The sequence below is a fragment of the Hyperolius riggenbachi genome, chromosome 7 (genome assembly GCF_040937935.1).
Source record: "Hyperolius riggenbachi isolate aHypRig1 chromosome 7, aHypRig1.pri, whole genome shotgun sequence".
NCBI classification, from domain to species: domain Eukaryota; kingdom Metazoa; phylum Chordata; class Amphibia; order Anura; family Hyperoliidae; genus Hyperolius; species Hyperolius riggenbachi.
The window spans coordinates 156,017,239-156,038,741 of NC_090652.1; the positions used below are offsets into that span (position 1 = coordinate 156,017,239).

At 44.0% G+C, this 21,503-nt stretch overlaps 1 protein-coding gene across 6 annotated transcripts in view; it reads left to right on the top strand.

The window, feature by feature from the left end:
- The window catches only part of LOC137524665 (uromodulin-like), a 408,103-nt gene that overhangs the window by 156,190 nt on the left and 230,410 nt on the right, over positions 1-21,503 (top strand). For all 6 annotated transcript variants that reach the window (XM_068244787.1, XM_068244788.1, XM_068244793.1 and 3 more), the window contains 2 exons: positions 6,451-6,588; positions 20,170-20,184. In XM_068244787.1, the coding sequence (XP_068100888.1) occupies positions 6,451-6,588; positions 20,170-20,184 (153 nt within the window). The remainder of the gene's footprint in view (positions 1-6,450; positions 6,589-20,169; positions 20,185-21,503) is intronic.

Genomic DNA, 21,503 nt, shown 5'->3' on the forward strand with positions numbered 1-21,503 from the left:
TTAAGGTTACCTTTAAGGGCTCTGCCTCTGACACAGGCAACCTGGGTTTGAATCTCAGTGCTGCCTGTTCAGTAAGGAGACCTTGGGCAAGTCTCCCTAACACTGCTACTGCCTATAGAGCGTATCCTAGTGGCTGCAGCTCTGGCGCTTTGAGTCTGGCAGGAGAAAAGCGTGATATAAATGTTCTGTCTTCGTTTTGCATAGGGATCACTGCCTGTAGCAGTCTTGCAAAATGTCTGAACTCTAGATGGTTCAGTAAATTTTCGGTAAAACACTTTCATGAATTGCATTAACATGAATGGTGTTGTGCAATGAACTGCTGACTGCTGACTTTAGTGGTTAATAGCAAAGCACTCCTATAAGCTATAAGCACCAAATTTGCTTGGTATGTTAAGGAGAATAGTGAGGACAAGATAAAACTTTTTTTTTTTAAAAGACCTTGTAGTTTTTGAGAAAATCGCTAAATGCAGTTAAATGATCCAAATCACTTTTTGACCAAGGAGAACATTTTTATCTCCTATTTAACCACTAGGCAACCACGTTACGTAGATGGGCGTGAACGCGGTGCCAGCCCCAGGACCGCCTAACGCCGATCAGTGTAAAGTCCGGGAGGCGTATTTTGCAGGAGATGGCATGTTTTGCTGCGATCTATGGCAGCACTGTACTGGGGACAGCCGTGTGACATGACTGTCCCCCTGGGAGACATAAGAGTGATCGGCTGTCATAGGCTGATGCCTATGACAGCTGATCACTGTGATTGGCTGGCTGGGGGGAGGGAGGGTTGTAAAATTATTAAAAAAAAAAAAAAAAAAACAGAAATGTATTAAAAAATAAATAAAAATATTTGCAAAAAATAAACAAACATCCTGGGAGCCATCAAAGCCCACCAACAGAGAGCTCTTTTGGTGGGCAGAAAAGGGGTGGGGGTGGGGAATCACTTGTGTGCTAACTGTTGTGTGGCCCTGCAGCGAGGTTATAAAGCTGCAGTGGCCCAATTTATAAAAAATGGCCTGGTCTTTAGGGGGGTTTAAGCCTGTGGTCCTTAAAGAGACACTAAAGCGAAAAAAAAATTATGATATTATGATTTGTATGTGTAGTACAGCTAAGAAATAAAACATTAAGATCAGATACATCAGTCTAATTGTTTCCAGTACAGAAGGAGTTAAGAAACTCCAGTTGTTATCTCTATGCAAACAAGCCATTAACTCTCCGACCAAGTTTAGTCGTGGAGAGGGCTGTTATCTGACTTTTATTATCACAACTGTTTTCTTTTCCTCTGCTAGAGGAGAGGTCATTAGTGCACAGACTGCTCTGAAAGACTCATTTTGAATGCTGAATGTTGTGTAATCTGCACATATTATAGCATGATGCAATGTTAGAAAAAACACTATATACCTGAAAATAAAAATATGAGAATATTTTCTTTGCTGCTAATCTTCTAGTAATTATTCATAGTACACAACCAATTCACTATATCATATTTTTTTTTCGCTTAAGTGTCTCTTTAAGTGGTTAAAGGAAACCCAAGACCAACAAAAATAAAAAGTATTATACATACCCAGGGCTTTCTTTAGCCCCATTCAGGCCGATCGGTCCCTCGCCGTCTTCTTATGCCTCCTGGATCTTCCTCTAGATGGCCTGGTAATGCCGCCAGTCTGGGCATACTGCGCATGTGTGGCCTGGCTGTGCACCCATCGCCCTCTCATTGCCAGGAGAGTTCTTCACCTGCACTGCACTACTGCGCTAGCGCAGAACGCTCCCGGCCATGATGCGAGCTTGACAGGGGAATGCATGCGGCCAGACTGTGAGTGCACCAACCGACGCCTACTACCCAAATTACCATACCACCTAGCGGAAGATCCAGATGGTGATAGAAGACGGAGAGGAACTGATCAGCCTAAATTTAATTTTTTTTCTGCTGGTCTCGTGTACACTTTAAAATAACTTTTGCACTCTGCAATTGAAAAAGTACTAAAAAGTAGGTGAAAAAAGTAAAAATTATTCTGAGTATTTTTTTCTTGTTTGCTGGTGGCTTAAAAGGCAGTTTATTTAAAATGTGATATCACCTTGGAGAAAACTTGCTTATTATCACATTCATAATAATAGTGGTACTAATGTACCCCTTATCTGTTTCCACGAAGAGTTAAAAAGAAATAAAAACTATAATCAATCAATATTTCCACGCCAATATTCTCGGACCATCCCACACCAATATCATCTCGACCTTGATTGAAAATCCCTAACAAACTCATGCACATACTGCACACATAAATCCCTGCTGCTCAAGCCAGCTGATTTTGGTGCAGCATTGCGTCAATCGCTTCAGCGCCAGCGCTATGTGCCTGATTTGGGGGCTCGGAGGTTCAGCCGGGTGCTGCACAAATTAGTAAAAAAGAAAAAGTAATTCGGCTGCTGTCAATAGCCAGTGCCCGAAATACCTGTCCCCAAGTTGCTACAACTCAGCGCAGGCCTGGAGTTTGTGAAGTAGCAAGGTGAGCCATGTTTCAGTTTCACCTTACGCTGAGCTGGTCCGCGCTGAGAATAAATATAGACCCCTGCTGCTGGTACTTGCCATACCAAAGTTTAGCAAGCCCCAACAAAGCATCATCTGGCACTGGGGCTCCTCATTGGTCTTTTAACAGACCAATGGGGGTCCTCCCTGAGGAGGCGATTTCTGGCATTGCCACTTCGCCCCAGGGTTGCCTGTGGGTTGTACTGACCTAAAGGCAACTCCAGCAGGAAATCAACTGCTGTTTTTGGGAATATACAGTGCTGCCTATAATTATTCATACCCTGGCAAATTTTGACTTCAAGTTACTTTTATTCAACCAGCAAGTAATTTTTGACGGTTAATGAGATAGGTGTCTCCCAAAAGATAAAAAGATGATGTACAAGAGGCATTATTGGGAAAAAAAAACATTTCTCAGCTATTTACATTAGAGCAAAAAGTGTCCTGTCCAAAATTATTCATACCCTTCTCAGTAATCAATAGAAGAGCCTTTATTGGCTATTACAGCAATCAAACGCTTCCTATAATTGCAGACCAGCTTTTTGCATGTCCCCACAGATATTTTTGCCCATTTATCTTTAGCAACGAGCTCCAAATATTTCAGGTTGGAGGGTTTTATTGCCATCACCCTGATCTTTAGCTCCCTCCGCAGATTCTCAATTGGATTCAAGTGAGTACACTGACTGGGTCACTCCAAACCGTTAATATTGTTGTCTGCTAACCATTTCTTCACCACTTTTCCTGTGTGTTTTGAGTTATTGTCATGCTGAAATGTCCACTGGTGTCCAAGGCCAAGTTTCTCTGCAGACTGCCTGATGTTGTTGTTGAGAATACTCATGTATTGCTCTTTTTTCATGGTGCCATTTACTGTGATTAGGTTCCCTGGTCCAATGGCTGAAAAACACCCCGAAAGCATTAGGTTCCTACCACCATGTTTGACAGTGGGGATGGTGTTCTTTGGGTTGAAGGCTTCTCCTTTTTTACTCCAAATAAAGGAAACATAATTGTGCCCAAACAATTCCATTTTTGTTTCATCTGACCATAACATAGAAGATCAGAAGTCTTCTCTTTTTTGTCTAGATGAGCATTTGCAAAGGCCAATCAAGCTTTTGTGTGCCTTATCTGGAGAAGTGGTGTTCTCCTTGGTCTGCATCCATGGAACCCAGCAGTGTGCAGTGTCCATTAGATTCTCTGCCTTGAGACAGTGCCACCAGCTGAGCCCAGATTCACAAGGATGGCCTTGGCCTTGAATTCTTTTTCCACCCCTCTCACTATCCTTCTGGACAACACAGGTGTCACTTTTGGCTTCCAACCACATCCTCTGAGATTTTTCACAATACGCAAGATCTTGCATTTTTTAATAATACTTTGCACTGTAGTCACTGGAATGTGAAAATATTTAGAAATGGCCTTGTAGCCCTTTCCTGACTTGTTAGATGCCACAATGCACAGCTGCAGGGCCTCACTGACCTCCTTCGTCTTAGCCATGACTGTCCAACTGCAGAGAGTTACTGTTTTTCACCTGTTGAGTTGATTAAAACAGCTGTTCCCAATTAAACAGGGTAATTAGGATTCTTTAGAACAGCTTGGACTATTTGGGAGGGCATAGAACTTTGGATTTTTACACAGACTGTGACAGTTTGTGAAGGATTGAACCATGCAAAACACGTGGAGTTTGTGAAGGATATGAATAATTTTGGACTGGTAAGTCTAGCATGTATGGGGCTTTGCTTTTAGCGCTACCATAGGCTGTAATTTTGCTGAATTACATTCGAATCAACCAGAAAAGTCAGAATCAAACAGACATATTTGGGTCATATATAAGGACAACTCTAATTTGAACACCAACATTAGTCAGTAAATAAAAATTCCTGCAGTACATAGAATATACTGTAAGAACATTTGTTGACTAGTCAGTAATATAAAGGGGTTAGAAGCAGCACAATAATCCATATCTGCAGTTATATTTCTATAGGTATATGTAGCAGCATCCACATTATTCTCACTATCTTTTCACTGTAATAATCATAGTATATTAACGCTACAACAATGGTAAATAGACATTAATTAACAGATATTGGTGCTGATTTTTAAAAAATCTAGTAAATAGTGGTGGATGTATTCTGCATGCACATAGCAACAAACCGTTTTTTTTAGTTCATCCCCAATCAGCATTTGAACTTCAAGGCCTCTGTAAGCTATGTGTATCCATTGCATTTCTTCTTAGTTTTTTATATCCATATTTCATATCACCATATTTCATATTCATATTAATATACATACCGGTATTCATATTTTTGATTTCATATTTCATATCAATCATATGTTCCAATTTTTTTAGATGAGAAAGAGCGATATTACAAAGACGTGCGTCTGCTACACCCAGCCACACCCCTGTGACACGCCTCTTTGATATCCCTATTCACCCACACAACAAATAATTTTATCATCACTATCGCTGGTGGAGAACTGCTGGTACCCCATTAGTGGTATGGGCATTACCATGGTAACCTGCGAGTTGCTATGGTAACGTGCATTACACCGTGCATTACAACGTTCACATCCATAGCAACATGCACGTTATTGCTGTAATGAGTTAACGGGTGGTGCACCACTGGCAGTAGTAGAGGTAAAACTGCTGTGTGCTCCATGGCAGCTTTATGCAGTTTATTGCTTCTGGACCATATTTTCATCATTCAAACCACAAAGTTTCTCACTATAATTACTACATTCCCTCAATATTAGTGTTAAAAAATAAATATATTAATTTAGAAAATTTAGGGTTCACAGAAACACATTTTTGGTAATAGAGAAATACATATATTTGTGTAGAACTCCAATCAGTCATGAAAGAAGGACAAATGAGGAAGAATGAGGGACACAGGGATTTTTTGGTTCCCAAGCAAGGACTTTCCCTTTAAAAAGGGAACAATTAGCTATGTACAAATGCTGTTATAATCATTAACATATTCCCAATCCCAAATAATTTTTGGTAGAAAGAGTGGACAGCTGCTACATGGGTGGCTTTAGAAGATTAAGGTGGTCTTATTCACCCTAGTGATTTGAAAAAAAAAATGGGTGAAAAACAAAATGCAGTATTCAAAGTGGATTTGTGTATCATGATATGGTGTAATCAGTGCAAACTACAGCAAAAATCCTGTACAAAGGTGTTTAGAAAAAGCACTGCTGTAAAGTACATGTGTACATTTGTGAGAAACTTACCACTTAGGCCCCATTCACACTTGCGGTTCGAGTCCGCAAGTGTCCGGGGGCCGCAAAGAGACCGTACGGGTCTCTGCGGTGGCCACAAGTTGCCATCAGTTGCGGATCCGGAATGTATCAGTTCCGGCTACAATAAAGTAGCCGGAACTAGATACACTGCAGTGCCAGAAAGGCACCGCAAGCATGGGGGATACCGGCGTGTAGTCCGGGCCCCCCAAGTGGCATAGGACCGGTGCTGGAAGCATCCGGTCCTATTGCCAGTGTGATGAGAAACATCCGTTTCTCATTACACAGCATGGCCGCATGTTCGGGTCAGGATCCGGCCCGGGTCTGCAGCCGCACCGGGACGGACGGCAAAAATAGAGCATGTTGGAAAAAAGCCGGATCGTCCCGGAGCTGCGTTCCCGGATCGGATCCGGATCCGGACGGTCGCACGAGTGTGAATGGATACATTGATTAACAATGTATCCATTCACCATCCGCTGTGTACGGAGCGTTCCGGGTCCGGGGAAGTCGGACCTGGAACGCTAATGTGAACCGGGCCTAAAGGGTAACTTTTTTTTTGTGAGGGTGACATGCGGTCCAGAGGTGTTTATAAACCACCCCTGCAATGATAAAGTGGGCACAGTCACTGTTGTTTGTTATGTGTTTCATGTATTTACATTGGTGATGCAAAAAAAAAAAACCTTTAAAAACTTAAAAATGATTTTCTTCTGCAGCTACTGAGGCAGATATCAGGACAATTGCGAATGAGACTTGGGGATCTATGTACATCGTAAATCATCCTGTCAAAGGAATCTGGACCATTGAAATTGCAGGACCTGACAGATTTTCTGTTCGAATAGAAGGATTTCATGGTACATGGCTGTTTATTACTTTGTAAAACCAATAGTTGCAAAGAGATACATAGGTTGTTAAAGAGCTCCATGAAGTGTCTTTAGTGGTGTAAAAAACTTCTGAAAGTCCATTTGAACTCAATCAAGGATATCCTATAATTTTAACAAAATTCATATTTTCAGGGGAAAAGGCACAATGAAGAAAACTAGTTTGAAAGAGTGGTGAAAAGGCTACCTAGGTCAAACTGTAGCAACCAATCCTAAACAGGGGCCAAAGCAAGTTATTTGATAAAATGGGTGCTGCATAGATTGCAGTGTTAATTGCGGCTGTAGCAGCGCCTCGTGGGCAATTAGGGGGCACCCAATTTAGGGATTAGGCAGCACAGATATCAGTAGAGGGCGAGTTCAGCAGCAAAGGGAATGCTGATATCTGTGCATATTGCAGCAGGGGCTGGGGATCAGTTGGGATTAGGCATCGGTAGAGGGAGGGTTTAAGTAAGAATAGGGTTAGGTTTAGTCATAGTAAAATACTGGTAAAAATTACTGATATTCTACTGTATCCTGCCCATTGCCCAATAGTAAAATATTGGTAATTTCACCAATATTTTACTACCGGCTTTCCATGGTGCCTAAATGACCACTGCATTCTTTTTAAATGAGAAGTACAGGCCTATGAGATAAAGTGCATCACATGTATTTATTCAATATGCCCAGGAGTCTTCTTTACTAGATCTTCTTTACTTTTATGAGACACAAAAGGGAGTCGGGTTCAAAAACGTTATCATTATTATTTGTTGGGATATTCACAGATCAGTTAGAAAAGCTCAGTGGTGTCGCTAGGGGCTTTGATCCAGGGCACTGCCCCCGAACCTGTTGCCATGGTCCGCTGGATAAGTCTGAGGAGGAGGGGGCACTGGGTGGAGCGACAGGGGTGCGGGCATAGTGTAGTTAAAAACTCACCTTCTGATTCCCGCAGGCACAACCTCCATCTCTTTCCTACTTCCTCCCCGGCATCCGTTGCCTTGGTTACAGCGCCCCTCTGTGATAACGTGACTGATGTCATCACAAGGGGTGCTGTTACCAATGCGAGGGACGCCAGGACAGGAAGTAGGAAGGAGCTGGAAAGTGCATGCATGCGTGCCGGGATCGGAGGGTGAGTTTTTAACTAAACTATGCCCACTCCCTCCGCCGCTCCGCCCAGCGCCCCACCTCCTTACTTGGGGCACCTTGCTATCTAACCTATACTGGGGGAACCTACCTATCTAACCTACACTGGAGTCACCTACCTATCTAACCTATAGTGGGGGAACCTACCTATCTAACCTATACTGGAGGCACCTACCTATCTAACCTATACTGGAGGCACCTACCTATCTAGAGCCAAGCAAAGCCCCAGGGCCCCAGCCCAGCAAAGCACAGCCCCCAGCAAAGCAAACATCCCAGCCTAGCAAAGCCTCCTGGTCCCAGCCCAGCAAAGCGTACAGCCAGGCAAAGCCTAGTAAAGCTCCTAGGCCAGCAAAGTGTAACGATTGTGTAATTATTTCCGTGGTCAGCGCACAGGATGCGCGCTGACACTGCGGAAATCCTCCACAAGCGTATAATCGGAGAGAACCCAGCAATGGTGCTATGCACCTGGGGAGGGGAATTCCTGCCGGCAGATGGAGCTGTGGAGAACAGAGGAACAACCCCTCTGTACTGCCACAGATGCCAGATAGGAATTGTACGAGGGGAAGCAATGCAGGGCAAGATAGCCCTTAAAGAGAGAGAGCACAGAGACAGAATGTATGTGTGTCCACCAATCTAGTCGCCACCCAGCGACGATGAACACACAACAGCGGAAACCAAGTGAGAACGCAATCGCAAGAGATGACGATTGCTAACAGCGAAACAAGACTGAGTAAGCACAGAGAAGGAATGTATGTGTGTCCACCAATCTAGTCGCCACCCAGTGACGGTGAACGCACAACAACGGAAATGAAGTGGGAACGCAATCGCAAGTGTAGCGATTGCCAATAGTGACACAAGACTGAACTTGGCCCGAGCACAAGTATACAGAAAGAGCACAGGGACAGAATGAATAAGTGTCCACCAATCTAGTCGCCACCCAGGGACGGTGAACACACATCAGAAGAAACAAAGTATGAATGCAATCGCCAGACTGGCGATTGCCAACAGACTAAAGACTGAGCAGGACAGAGCACGAGAGTAGCAAAAGGCTCAGCAAGCACCAACAATAAGAACATCAAGGAAAATAACAAATGCTAGCTAAACGCGAACACCGCACTCATTCACAACAGCGAACGCGTTTAAGCACGATCACCGCGCGTTAGGCGCCCTGTGATAAGCGTGCCACCCTAACTAACCAAAGTACACAAACACGAAATAGAGAACGCGAACGCTTGCTTAACGGATACCTCACTTAGCCTCTGGTTAGCACCCCTAAGGCAGAATACAGAAGGAAGCACTGCCACTACCACTAGGGCGAATGCAATCCAGACAGATGGAGCAGCCAGCAGCAACCGCAGCTCTGGCCTACACTCCCAGACAGACAGAACGATTTCCTGTCGACCGCCGCTGGCGACAAGACAATCGAGGCAGAGAAACAGAACAAGGCAATACAAGTAATACAACCTGACTGCACTAGAGGGATGCCTAGTGCAGTCCCCAGGAATACTCTAAGATAATCTTTAGCAAACAATAGCAAGGCTGACACTCCAGGAGTGTTTATCAGGAACAAACCATCATGACCAGCCAAGGATCCTGGGAGAACATGGTATTTATACTGCAAGCCTTCAAAGGAGGCAGCTAGGCAATTTGCATGACAAGTGTATGCAAATTCCTCAGTGACAGAGCAAGTCTGAAACTTGCAAAGTAAAGACAGGTCTATTTTCTAGAGACCTGCAGCCCTCAGACTTAAGGAATGGTCAAACAGCTGTCTGCCTGTGCAGACAGCTAAGCGGATCATTACAGTACCCCCCCCCCCCCTCTAGAGACGGCTTCCAGACGCCTCTCAAAACTGATATTTGCAAAAAACTCTGACTGAAGACTCATGAAGGTCGGGACAGCCCGACTAGGCCCACTTCTAGAGTCAATTCTCCCGAAACCGACCTCATCGGAAGCAGAAGCCACCGAAACATGCCCATCAGTACTACAAGTCTCAGCGTAACACCCATCAGAACTGTGAATGCCAGAGAAGAATCCATCGACACCCTCCGAGCAATGCCCACCACCTTCCAGGGACCGTTCAAAAATACCAAACCTGCCACAATACCTATTTGAAGTGTCCCTTTCCACAGAAAAGCCATTTTTGATCTCATCCAGGGTACCAGGAAATATTTCTCCCAGAATCTCCCAGAACACTTTGAAGCTCCGCAGAGATCCCAAGAGGGCAGAACGATCACCAGGCTCACATGGAGAACTACCAAGAACCCCTATGGAACCAATGACAATTCCAGATTCTGGATTACCAGGACAAGCATCAAGATCAGGGCTTTCAGGGACCACTTTTGGGCATGCAAGCAGGCAGGCAATATCAGAACATGTCTCCACCGAGGAAGCATCTGGGCATGCTGGTAACCGAGACACACTTGGGCTTTTTGAGTCACAGAGCACATCGGGGTACACTAGCACAAGAGAAACCTCAGGACACGTCGAGGAACTGCCAACCTCAGAGTCCGACACGACAAGACCAAAACCAGGACCGGGCAAAGAATCATCACGAGTAGTGGTCACAAGCACTGGACTTTCAAAAGCAGACTTGAATTCAGACTTAGAAGTCTCTATGACTGTACTGGTATCTAACCAACACTCATCATTGACTACGCATGACTGAAGCTCCACAAGAGCTGCAAAAGTAGTCAGTATAGCAGCGATGCCTACTGAAGTGGGCAATGCTTCAGATGGCTCTGCGGGACAGGAGGCACCCCTAAAAGTTCTGCACCCTTTGGGAGGAACTCGGACACCTCCAGAACATCAAACAAAAGCTCAGGAGCATTGTTTCCCAAGTTTTCTGACAAAGAAATCAAGGATTCTGAACTATCCATGTTACAGGGCAAACCATCAAATACATTTTGCGGACAGAGCAAATGTCCCAGGGATGGTTCTACAATCCGCTGAGACTGAATTTTATCTTCATGAACAGGATGCACAGGAATATTTACTGGAACACACACTGACTCCCTAACTCTAATCTCACTGCACGCAGAATTCTGCATAGCAGTCAAACTAGACTGCAATTCCAAAATAGCAGAAAAACAGGTGAGAATAGTAGCAATACCTAGACGAGCCTCTAGGGTCACTGCAGGAGATTTTATGCAAGGCAATATTGACTCATCCAGAGTACAGGGTGGAGAGTCAGTACTAGCTTCTGAGCAAGAAAGGGACTCACAAATGTCAGTGCGAGTGGACATCATGGTTTTATTCATGGTACAGGGCAGGCTCACAGAGATCTCCTCTGAAAAAGGCAAAGATTCCCCAGTAACAGATTCGCAAAACCAAAGCGCTGTCTCACCCTTAGACTCGGCTAACAATGTCGAATCCGAGCGGTCAGAACGCAAAATGTGCGAATCCAAGATCGCTTTAGGTTGCGAAACTGACGCTTCCAAAGCGCAAACCTCCGCAATCTGTGGACCAGACTGCAAGGTGTTCAGGACAGAAACACTGGAGCAACTGTCATCAGGCAACGGGCCTTTACAGGTGTGAACAGAGTGAGACATAGATTCATTTGCAGAAGAAGTTGCGACAACAACAGGAGAAACTTTATTAGACAAATTAATATTACTTTTGATGCTGCATAGTAGGAATTTTCCCCATAGCAGGATCATAAATGGAAGGTCTTAAAGAATTACTGAGAGAAAAATATCTGTTTTTAATTGCCAAGGGATCCCACATATCTTTGACAAAACTGACACATTTATGTTGCTCACAATCTGCAGAAACGCCTGAGATACAGGCATTAGATCGCACAGATTTACATTCCACAGAAACAGGAGAGAATCTTTCAGAATTCACAAAGGTGTCCACCACCATAGTACACCCATTTATTTCAGATTGCACAGTGTCTAAACTCACTTGCTTTACCCCAGAAAGACAGGAACAATCATCCGATAATAGTGTCTCTTTATTGGAGTCAATTGGTTGGTGTGTGTGCAATTCATCCAAAATTGTCTGCCACGCACAAATCACCGGATCCACAAAACATTCATCACACTCATCAGAATCAATCAAAGTGTACAGAGAATTAACACAAGCATTAAGAATCTCTTCACTTTCTGCGATGTAAAAATCGCAAAATGCCTTCCAATCAATCTCGAACTCCTCCATCAAAGCCCCAATTTCCCATGAAGCAAATGGAGGCTCAAACAAGTCTCAAACAAGGTTGGGATCAGGAATATGCATAGATTTTCTTACACCTTTAGGCTGCTTACACACCAAGACGTTACAGGCATACGTTAGTGCGCCTGTAACGCTCCCCCAACGCACAGCAATGTAACACAAGTGGGCTGTTCACACAGCCCACGTTGCGTTACATGTAATGCTGCACGTTCGGTGCAAAGTGCAGCATGCTACGGCGTTGGAGCGGCTATAGCCGCGTTAGACTGTTTGCACATGCGCAGTGGGGGGCGGAGAGGAGGCGGGGAGAGCCAGCTACAGTAGCCGCGCACATGGCTACTTAATATTCACTGCACTGGCGGCAGCTGATTGGCCGGCGGGACCACGTGATGCGGAGTGTCTCGCTCCGCATCACGTGGTCCCGCTGGCCAATCAGCGCCACTCTGGGAGACATTATAGGACTCGAGCCGCCTAACGCGGCTCACTCTACCGTCGGCTCTTGCAGCACCATACGTTGTGTTAGGTGCACGTTATGCGACCTTAACGTGCCACCTAATGCAACGTCTTGGTGTGCAAGAAGCCTTAATATACTGAATAATTTTGCCTATCATAGGATCCACATATGCTTTAGCTTGGGGCAAGAAAACCTAAGACTGAAAAGTCTCTCTGGATTCATCATATTCAAGTGTTTTCCACATTTCAGACTTTACAGAAATAATTTCTTTATTTGTAGTTGCTATGGGCAACGGATTTTTCAGCTGGGACACCTTCCTAGATTATTTCCTGTTCATCTTCACAGCATTGGATTGCAGCTGATCAGATGAAAAAGAACCTTGGAGGTGAATAGATCTACAGGGAATTACTGAATCATCAGACTGGGTTACAACCAACAACTCATTAGCATATGGTAATGACTGAGAGGTGTTGCATAAACCAATCTGATCAGCATCTTGCACTGCAGGAAAAAACTCATAGAAATAGCATGGCATGGGAATTCCAAGCTTATGAGAAAAGAAGTGAGCAAGAAATCTGCGAGTGTTATGTCTCAGATTCTTGTGTCTGGCATACTCAGCAGCCCACACAAACAGATCTCCTTGGAGAAGATTGTAAGCAATCTGAGCACTCCAAGTGGAAATTTTGGTGGCCTGGAATTCAGGATTTGCCAAGAATCTGGAACACTCTGATATAAAGTCATCTCTGGTTTCAGAGTTCAGTATCTTAAACCTCTTAAAGATACAAGAACCATATTCGACAAAATCGTACAAATCAGAAATTCCCTCTACACCGGGAATTTCGGTTTGGCTGGTCATACTGTTCCAATTGCATAATTATTTCCGTGGTCAGCGCTCAGGATGCGCGCTGACACTGCGGAAATCCTCCACAAGCGTATAATCGGAGAGAACCCAGCAATGGTGGGTATGCACCTGTAGAGGGGAATTCCTGCCGGCAGATGGGGCTGTGGAGAAAAGAGGAACAACCCCTCTGTACTGCCACAGATGCCAGATAGGAATTGTACGAGGGGAAGCAATGCAGGGCAAGATAGCCCTTAAAGAGAGAGAGCACAGAGACAGAATGTATGTGTGTCCACCAATCTAGTTGCCACCCAGCGACGATGAACACACAACAACGAAAATGAAGTGGGAACGCAATCGCAAGTGTAGCGATTGCCAATAGTGACACAAGACTGAACTAGACCAAGAACAAGTATAAAGAAAGAGCACAGGGACAGAATGAATGTGTGTCCACCAATCTAGTCGCCACCCAGGGACGGTGAACGGTCAGCAGAAACAAAGTATGAATGCAATCGCCAAACTGGCGATTGCCAACATACACAAGACTGAGCAGGACAGAGCATGAGAGTAGCAAAAGGCTCAGCAAGCAACAACAATAAGAACATCAAGGAAAATAACAAATGCTAGCTAAACGCGAACACCGCGTTAATTCGCAACAGCGAACGCGTTTAAGCACGATCACCGCGTGTTAGGAGCCCAGTGATAAGCGTGCCACCCTAACTAACCAAAGTACACAAACACGAAATAGAGAACGCTGCTCTGGCTAGCACCCCTATGGCAGAATATAGAAGGAACCACCGCTGCTACCGCTAGAGCGGATGCGATCCAGACAGACAAACAGATGGGGCTACCAGTAGCAACCGCTGCTCTGGTTAGCACCCTTAAGGCAGAATACAGAAGGAAGCACTGCCACTACCACTAGGGCGAATGCAATCCAGACAGATGGAGCAGCCAGCAGCAACCGCAGCTCTGGCCTACACTCCCAGACAGACAGAACAATTTCCTGTCGACCGTCGCTGGCGACAAGACAATCGAGGCAGAGAAACAGAACAAGGCAATACAAGTAATACAACCTGACTGCACAAGAGGGATGCCTAGTGCAGTCCCCAGGAATACTCTAAGATAATCTTTAGCAAACAATAGCAAGGCTGACACTCCAGGAGTTTTTAGCAGGAACAAACCATCATGACCAGCCAAGGATCCTGGGAGAACATGGTATTTATACTGCAAGCCTTCAAAGGGGCGGCTAGGCAATTTGCATGACAAGTGTATGCAAATTCCTCAGTGACAGAGCAAGTCTGAAACTTGCAAAGTAAAGACAGGTCTCTTTTCCAGAGACCTGCAGCCCTCAGACTTAAGGAATGGTCAAACAGCTGTCTGCCTGTGCAGAGAACTGAGCGGATCTTTACACAAAGCCCCTCAAAATGCCCTCAGCAGTTTGTTCAGCCCAGCAAAGCCCCCAGCAAGTCACCTAGCAAAGCCAGGCCGGCTTAACATCACCGCCAGCCAGGCTGGCACAGCATCACCATCAGCCAGGCCGGCACAACATCACTGCCAGCAATTCCAGCACAGCATCACCACCAGCTAGGCCAGCATAGCATAGCATAACCACAAGCCAGGCAACCCAGCATAACTGCCAGCCATGTTGAGCACACAGGCCAGCCCGCCGAGGACAAGACAGAAGCCAGATGAGGGTCTTATTTATGTGAAATACTGCCTATTGAATATATTTAAGTTACGCCACTGCTATGTTCATGTACATTTGACCCCACCTATGACCATGCCCACTTTCAGCTGCATGACCACGCCCATTTTATTGCCACGGTGCACTTAGCAATAATTTCCTCTTGGTGCCAAGGGGTTCCCTGGATCTCCCAGGAACCTAGAAACGCCCCTGGAATAGCTGATATGACTAGGGGGATAATTAGCACATTCTGGAGTTCTCCTTTAAATCTCATCTCACCACTGCCATAGTGGAGTTCACATGTCATCTTCTGTGCCAGCAGCAAAAAAAAGTCACATAAATACTGTAAAGCTAGGTACATTTGCTAGATACAGGACCGTCTCGGTCGACAATATACTGTGTACAGATGTCCTCTGAACTTAGCGACAATGATAAGTTACACTGCATTGTTCCCTTCCTCAGATATCCCACCAGGAGCCTCTCAAACATCCGCCATGCAATTGTTCCTCCTTCCCTGTCTATAGCAATAGAAGTAATGCGAGGCAGTAGGCTAGCAATCCATCTGTACAGCTCTTAGCCCCATCTGTACAGTTCTAAGCCACGAGCTGTCCACTGAGGGATCAAGTCCACAGATCCCCACACGCAACAGTAATTGTTCATGTGTATGCACCTTATGGCTAAGTACCAAGATGTAAACAATCCCAGTAAAGTTTTACAAGTTCAGATAACAGCTACTGTTTGAGGGCCCTTTCACACTGATGCGTCCTAATGCTAGGGTAAGGAAAGTCTATGGGGAATTTCACATGGCATGTGGTGCAGTGCATTGCAGCGGAAGCTCGCTCCCTCTCTAATGCGAGTGCATACCTACGTTACCATGCGGCAGACTGGAAGTCATGTAAATCTGTCTTGATGCGTGTTTTTTAAAATGATGCGTCGTGCATGCTCGGAAGCGTATTTTAACAATACGATTCCGCCTCTGTCATAGCTTCGGCCACAGGAAGTGAGCATCACTTCCTGCTTGGCCTGCTGTCACACGGGGATTACCACGTATTAATGCAGTAAACCCCAAATCCGCCAATATTCAGTGTGAAACCGACCTCAAGAAAGACCTTAAGACAGAGAGAAATTTGATTGTACAAGTTGTAGACTCAAACAGGTGGAATACCCCCCTTTCGTTTGAGTTCTTATAGAGATAGTGCACTCTTCCTTGTAGGGATGGAGTTACTTCTCTGGAGCCTATAGGCACAGAAATTCTGGCAATCTAAACTCTGCTATCCGGCTTCCCCATTCAGCTCTCTATGCTACTTGACTGGTGACAGCTGAGGAAGCACAGAGAGCTGAATGGGCGGGCTGGATCGAACTGCCCATCCCGCAAGCCCTGCCAGCTCTCTATGCTCCAGGGGTGTTGATATCAGTACAGCTCCAGAATGGTAAGTGCAGATTTGAAAACCCCTGATAGCTACCTCTCAGCACACTGGCGCCAGTAGGCTGGCGCCTATTGTGTCAAATGCTAAATCCAGCCCTGCCTCCTTATTTAAAGGGGCACTACGGCAAAAAATTGTAAAATTTATATTATGTGCAAACATAAACAAATAAGATGTACGTTTTTTCCAGAGTAAAATGAGCCATAAATTACTTTTCTCCTATGTTGCTTTCACTTACAGTAGGTAGTAGGAATGATGAAACTGGGGAGATGTATAAATTGCTGCTAAATCTCAATCAGTTTTTGCCATCTCTCATAGCATATAAGGGTTCCCCAAGGCATACCTATGAAAAAGCTGCCAGGAGATTTGAGCGCAGGATAAAGCCAGTATATGGCTTTGGCTTACCCTGCTCCTGCACAAGTCCCGGGAACAGTAATTACTATTTCCCCTCCTGGTCATTGTGGATAGTGGGGAATGATTTAATTTGGCTTCCAGCTTTTGCTGGCAGCTGAATTACAGGGTTCTACAATTAATTAGGTGGCGGCCAAATTACTCACTGATCGCAGCTATAGCTGTAATTCCTATTACAGCCTATGGTGGCACCGGCTGTGCCCAAATCTCATTTGCTGTTTTAACAGCGCTCGTCCCCAGGAACTTTTGACATTAGGAAATCAGGCTCTTCTACATTTTTTTAAAAAGGTTGTCTGTGTTCATATTTAAAATTGTGTGGAAAGTTTGCAGATTTACAAACTGAAATATGATAGCACTTAAAGTGTCAACTGCATATAAAAATATGCTGCATTCTGTGAAAAATTACACAGAAAACTCAAATTCTTAGTCAAAGGGTGCACCTGTGAGCCCTAGGGTATCCCAAAAGATCACGTGGAACCAACTGAATGCTGGCTCTTTTACATGGTCATATTTTGCTGAGGTGTATGACAAAGGTATTTACAATGATTCTCCTTGAATGCAAATTTCCATTAAACAAAAATGGGAAAAAGTAAACCAACCAATGAAAGTTGATGATGAACTGGCTGATCAGCTGGGTAATTAGCTGGTACCTAAAATCTCTTGTTGACCAAATTTAACTTTAAAGGAAACTTCTCTTTAAAGAGAATCTGTACTCTAAAATTCTTACAATAAAAAGCATACCATTCTATTCCTTATTTTCTCCTATGCCCCTCTGTGCTGTTTCTGCCACTCCCTGCTGCAATCCTGGTTTGTAATTAACAGTTTTAGGCAGTGTTTACAAACAAAAGACTGGCTTCTACTGGACGGCTGGACATATTATCCATAGGGGCCCCATTGGCTCCAATATCATCATTATCAGTAGAGGTTTAGATCCATCAGTAGGGCCTGCTGTAGGGGTGGGGGGTCCAGGCTTTCGGGGGGATTGTTGGGGGTGCGGGGTGGGCACATTTTTAACTATGTGTTTTAATGTTACATACCTTTGGATTAATAAAGTAATTTTTTTGAGATAGTAACCAATTATCTGTGATTTGTGCCCAACCGTGTCATACCCACTTTCTTTCTATCTCACCGTTTTTTGACTTCTAACCAGAGTATCATAGGCTGAGAACTAGCTTACTGTGTGACTCATGCAGAGCTTGGAGGGGGTGTGTAAAGCTTCTGCCAATGGCATAAAAGCTTCATTTTAAGACTGAATTCTAAACACCAACCATGATAAATCTACCTCGCTGATCTGAACTAGTAATGCAAATAACTATTCTTCCATATTTGGAAGTACCATTGACTCAACAAGGCTTACCGGAGTGCCTTATTAATATAGCAATATATATAGTTCTATGTTAAGCTGTGTAATACATAGGGCTTGATTCACTAAAAGGTGATAACTCCTATCATGGCCATTTTCACACGCATTTTCGGTTTGTGTGTTTTCGCGCGCAAATCATATTGTTTTTGCTCACAAATGCGCATTTACGCGTACAAATACTCAATGGCGCCCAAACGTGAAAATGCGCGCGAAAACGGCCGTGATATGAGTTATCACCTTTTAGTGAATTAAGCCCATAGTCTTCATAGTGCCATGCAATGGTTTAATTGTAAATTGCTTGGGGAAACATGAATGGCAAGCACTTTTAGATCAAGCCGCACCTGATTTCTACTGGATGCTTAAGTCAATTCAGGCAATTAAAAGGCTCACACCGTACTCACTAAATACCCAGGAGATCCAGCTCCCAAGTCACTATTTGCATGCATGTTCCTAATCGTTGGATAATTTTAATTTAGGTGGCATCCCTGCTAACATGTATTTTTGATATTGGTTGTATCATAAATGAATGACTGAATCCATGTTAGTGCATTTTTAGCAATACTTAAAAAGAACCTTCGTTTTACAAGATACAGCTGTATACTAGGCAGAGACACAGACACACAGGTGTACACTATACAACAGGACAATTTAAAAAACACACACAAGAGACAAAACTTTGATCTCAGAATAATAAGACTATTCAACACATTAGCCTTGCAGCCACTTTTTACCTCTGTCGCTTTCTCCCCTATTCCTTTATCATAATAATATTCTGAACTCTTATCTATTGCAGCTTATACTTCTATATATATATTCTCACATTAGATGATAGAAATGTCTCCTTGTATTCAGGCGTTCGCGTGATAATCATCCAGTACTGTTTCCTGCTGTGGCTGCTGAAAATGAATGCTATAGAAACCGCAAATAAAAGGAGAATTACATATTGTACTCGACCTTCTTTGATTTTTTTTCCATATAGCTGTGCTTGATGATTTTACACGGTGCAATTGCCAATACATTGTAATTAATAATTCACCCTGTTTTCACTTTTTTCCAAATAATATTCTCATTTAAGCATCTTTGTCATTCTCTTTTTCAGGTTACAAAGGATAAAGTTTGTACACACTATGAGATCTATTTTAATACAAATTTAATTAGGTGTAAAAAATTATGAAGCTTTGAAAGCTCCATAATAGCTACAAATCATGGGGTCCCCAAGCAAGCTTGATGGGCCTCCTAATGCTCACCGCATCCCATCCCTTGCCTATCCCCAAGTGACCCTCACAGCCTGGGGCCCATCTTGCAAAGGTAACAAAACAAGTGTGGACATCATAAGCTCCACACCCATAAAAAAATGTAGCCACAAAAACACCTGATTTGAAGGATAGGCCCCTTTATTGGAAATAGTGAAGTAGTAGTTTGCCCCCCCCCCCCCCTTACTGCTATGGCCCCTCCTGCGGTCACAGGGAGTCAGAACTGCTCCTGTCTAGTTACGTCCCTGGTAACGGGCTTGTACTCAGGCTAGATGGTTCTCAGCCAAAGTGGCCACCTCTGCCCAGATTCAAGTGTGTGTACAATTGCTCAATCCCCTTTCGTGCATCAGCCAGTGATCTGACTGGGGGATCATACAGAATGCAGGGCATTGTTCTCCCACTCCCCTTGCCTTCTCTTTCGTCACAACATTGGCAATAGAACATGTTGTTTGCCTGTAGACTATTGATGAACCTGTACAGATTTATCCCCGAACTGTAAAGTTCCAAGCCCTGCCAGATGACAGTCCTCATGCATGTATGCAGGGCTTAAGGATTTGATCTCTCACTGGAAAAATCTGTTCTAGGCTAACTAAAGATCGGTTCCCACTCACTCTGTCACCAGCATCATGTATGACTTGAAATAAGAACAGCTGGACAGTGGGGCTAGCTTAGGCAGGGAGGATAGGGCAGGCAGAATTTTCAACTCAAACATTATTTCATACACTGTAGTGAAAGAAAAAAGTAAGACTTTTCCATAGCACAATTATATGTGATATTTATGTACTTTAAGCTGCACACATTCTACTGCACTTTGTAGTAACATTTTTTTCTTCTTTTTTTTCAGCTACCAATGTGTCAAGTAAGTAAAACAACAAAACATGATTTAGCATTGCAGTGTATAATTATGCTGATACCAATATGCAGGCCCTGTCTGCCAATGATGTCAAGTGAGGCAACTTCCTCAGGTGACAGAAGTCTGGGGGCAGCAACGGGCAGAAACAGGAGGTGAAGAGAGTGCCTGGCCAACCTATACTGGGGGCAACTGTACCTGGCTAACCTATACTGGGGGCAACTGTGCCTAGCTACCAACACTGGGGCACCTAAAACTAGCTACCTATCTATACTGAGGGTGTTTTTTGGGGCCCACTGCAGCTATAACGTGGGGTGCAAATTGTTGGGTGCTGTGCAATAATTCCAATTCGGGGTGTGGGAGTTTCGCATTTTCACAAGTTTGCTTCAGGAAGCAAAAAGTATAGAACTGGCCCTGCTAATATGGTGGTACACCATAGCTCAGATGCTATTTAGTGTGCTTCCTTCTAAAATACACTTGTACAGTATAGCTAATGTAATGAGGTCATCACCTAATTTCAAGTATAGCTAATTATGAAATTTGGACAGTACAAAAATTGGAACAACACCCCGAATTTGTGATGGACCTCAGAATGTGGTTTACATTCTAGTATCCTAAGCTAATGTGACCTGCCCAGGATATATTTCTGAGTTCAGGCCACCAGGGGACATACTGGTGCCACCAGGTTTGCTAAGTGTCTTTATTCTTATAGCTAAGGTTTGTAAGATTAGAAATTGGGGCTGTAATTTCCTCCTAACCTCCTCCCATCATCTGAGATGCCACAGGAGAACACAACTGTGCACAATTTAGGGTGCAAGAGAGCAGGTATGCAGCAATAGATAGAAAGGGAGCATGACTGGTCATTTCCAGCCTCTTTTTTTACTAGCCACCTCTAGGCACTTGCCATTGGTAACTGTGCACATTGTTAAATATGTCTCTGGAGATTATCATTATCATTATCACCTGTCATCTCTACTATCCGAAGGTCAATACAGTTTTTTAACTGTTTCCAGGTACTGTTGTTTCAAAAATGACAGAAAAATGACATGGGCCTCAATTCACTAAGATCATGCTGGAGATAATAAGGCAAGAGAAAACTTACCTCCACATAAGAGAGAGTTATCTTATCTCTTCATTCCTTAAGTTACCTCCTCTGTAGTTAAGTTACCTCCTCTGTAGTTATTTTACCGCCTCTGTAGTTAATTTACCTCCTCTGTAGTTATTTTCACATGCAGTTAATAAACAGCCTGTCTTTAACTCTGGAGTTATTTTAAGGATTGAAGAGTTAACTTAAAGACAGAAGAGTTAACTTTAGGTTTGCCTGAGGT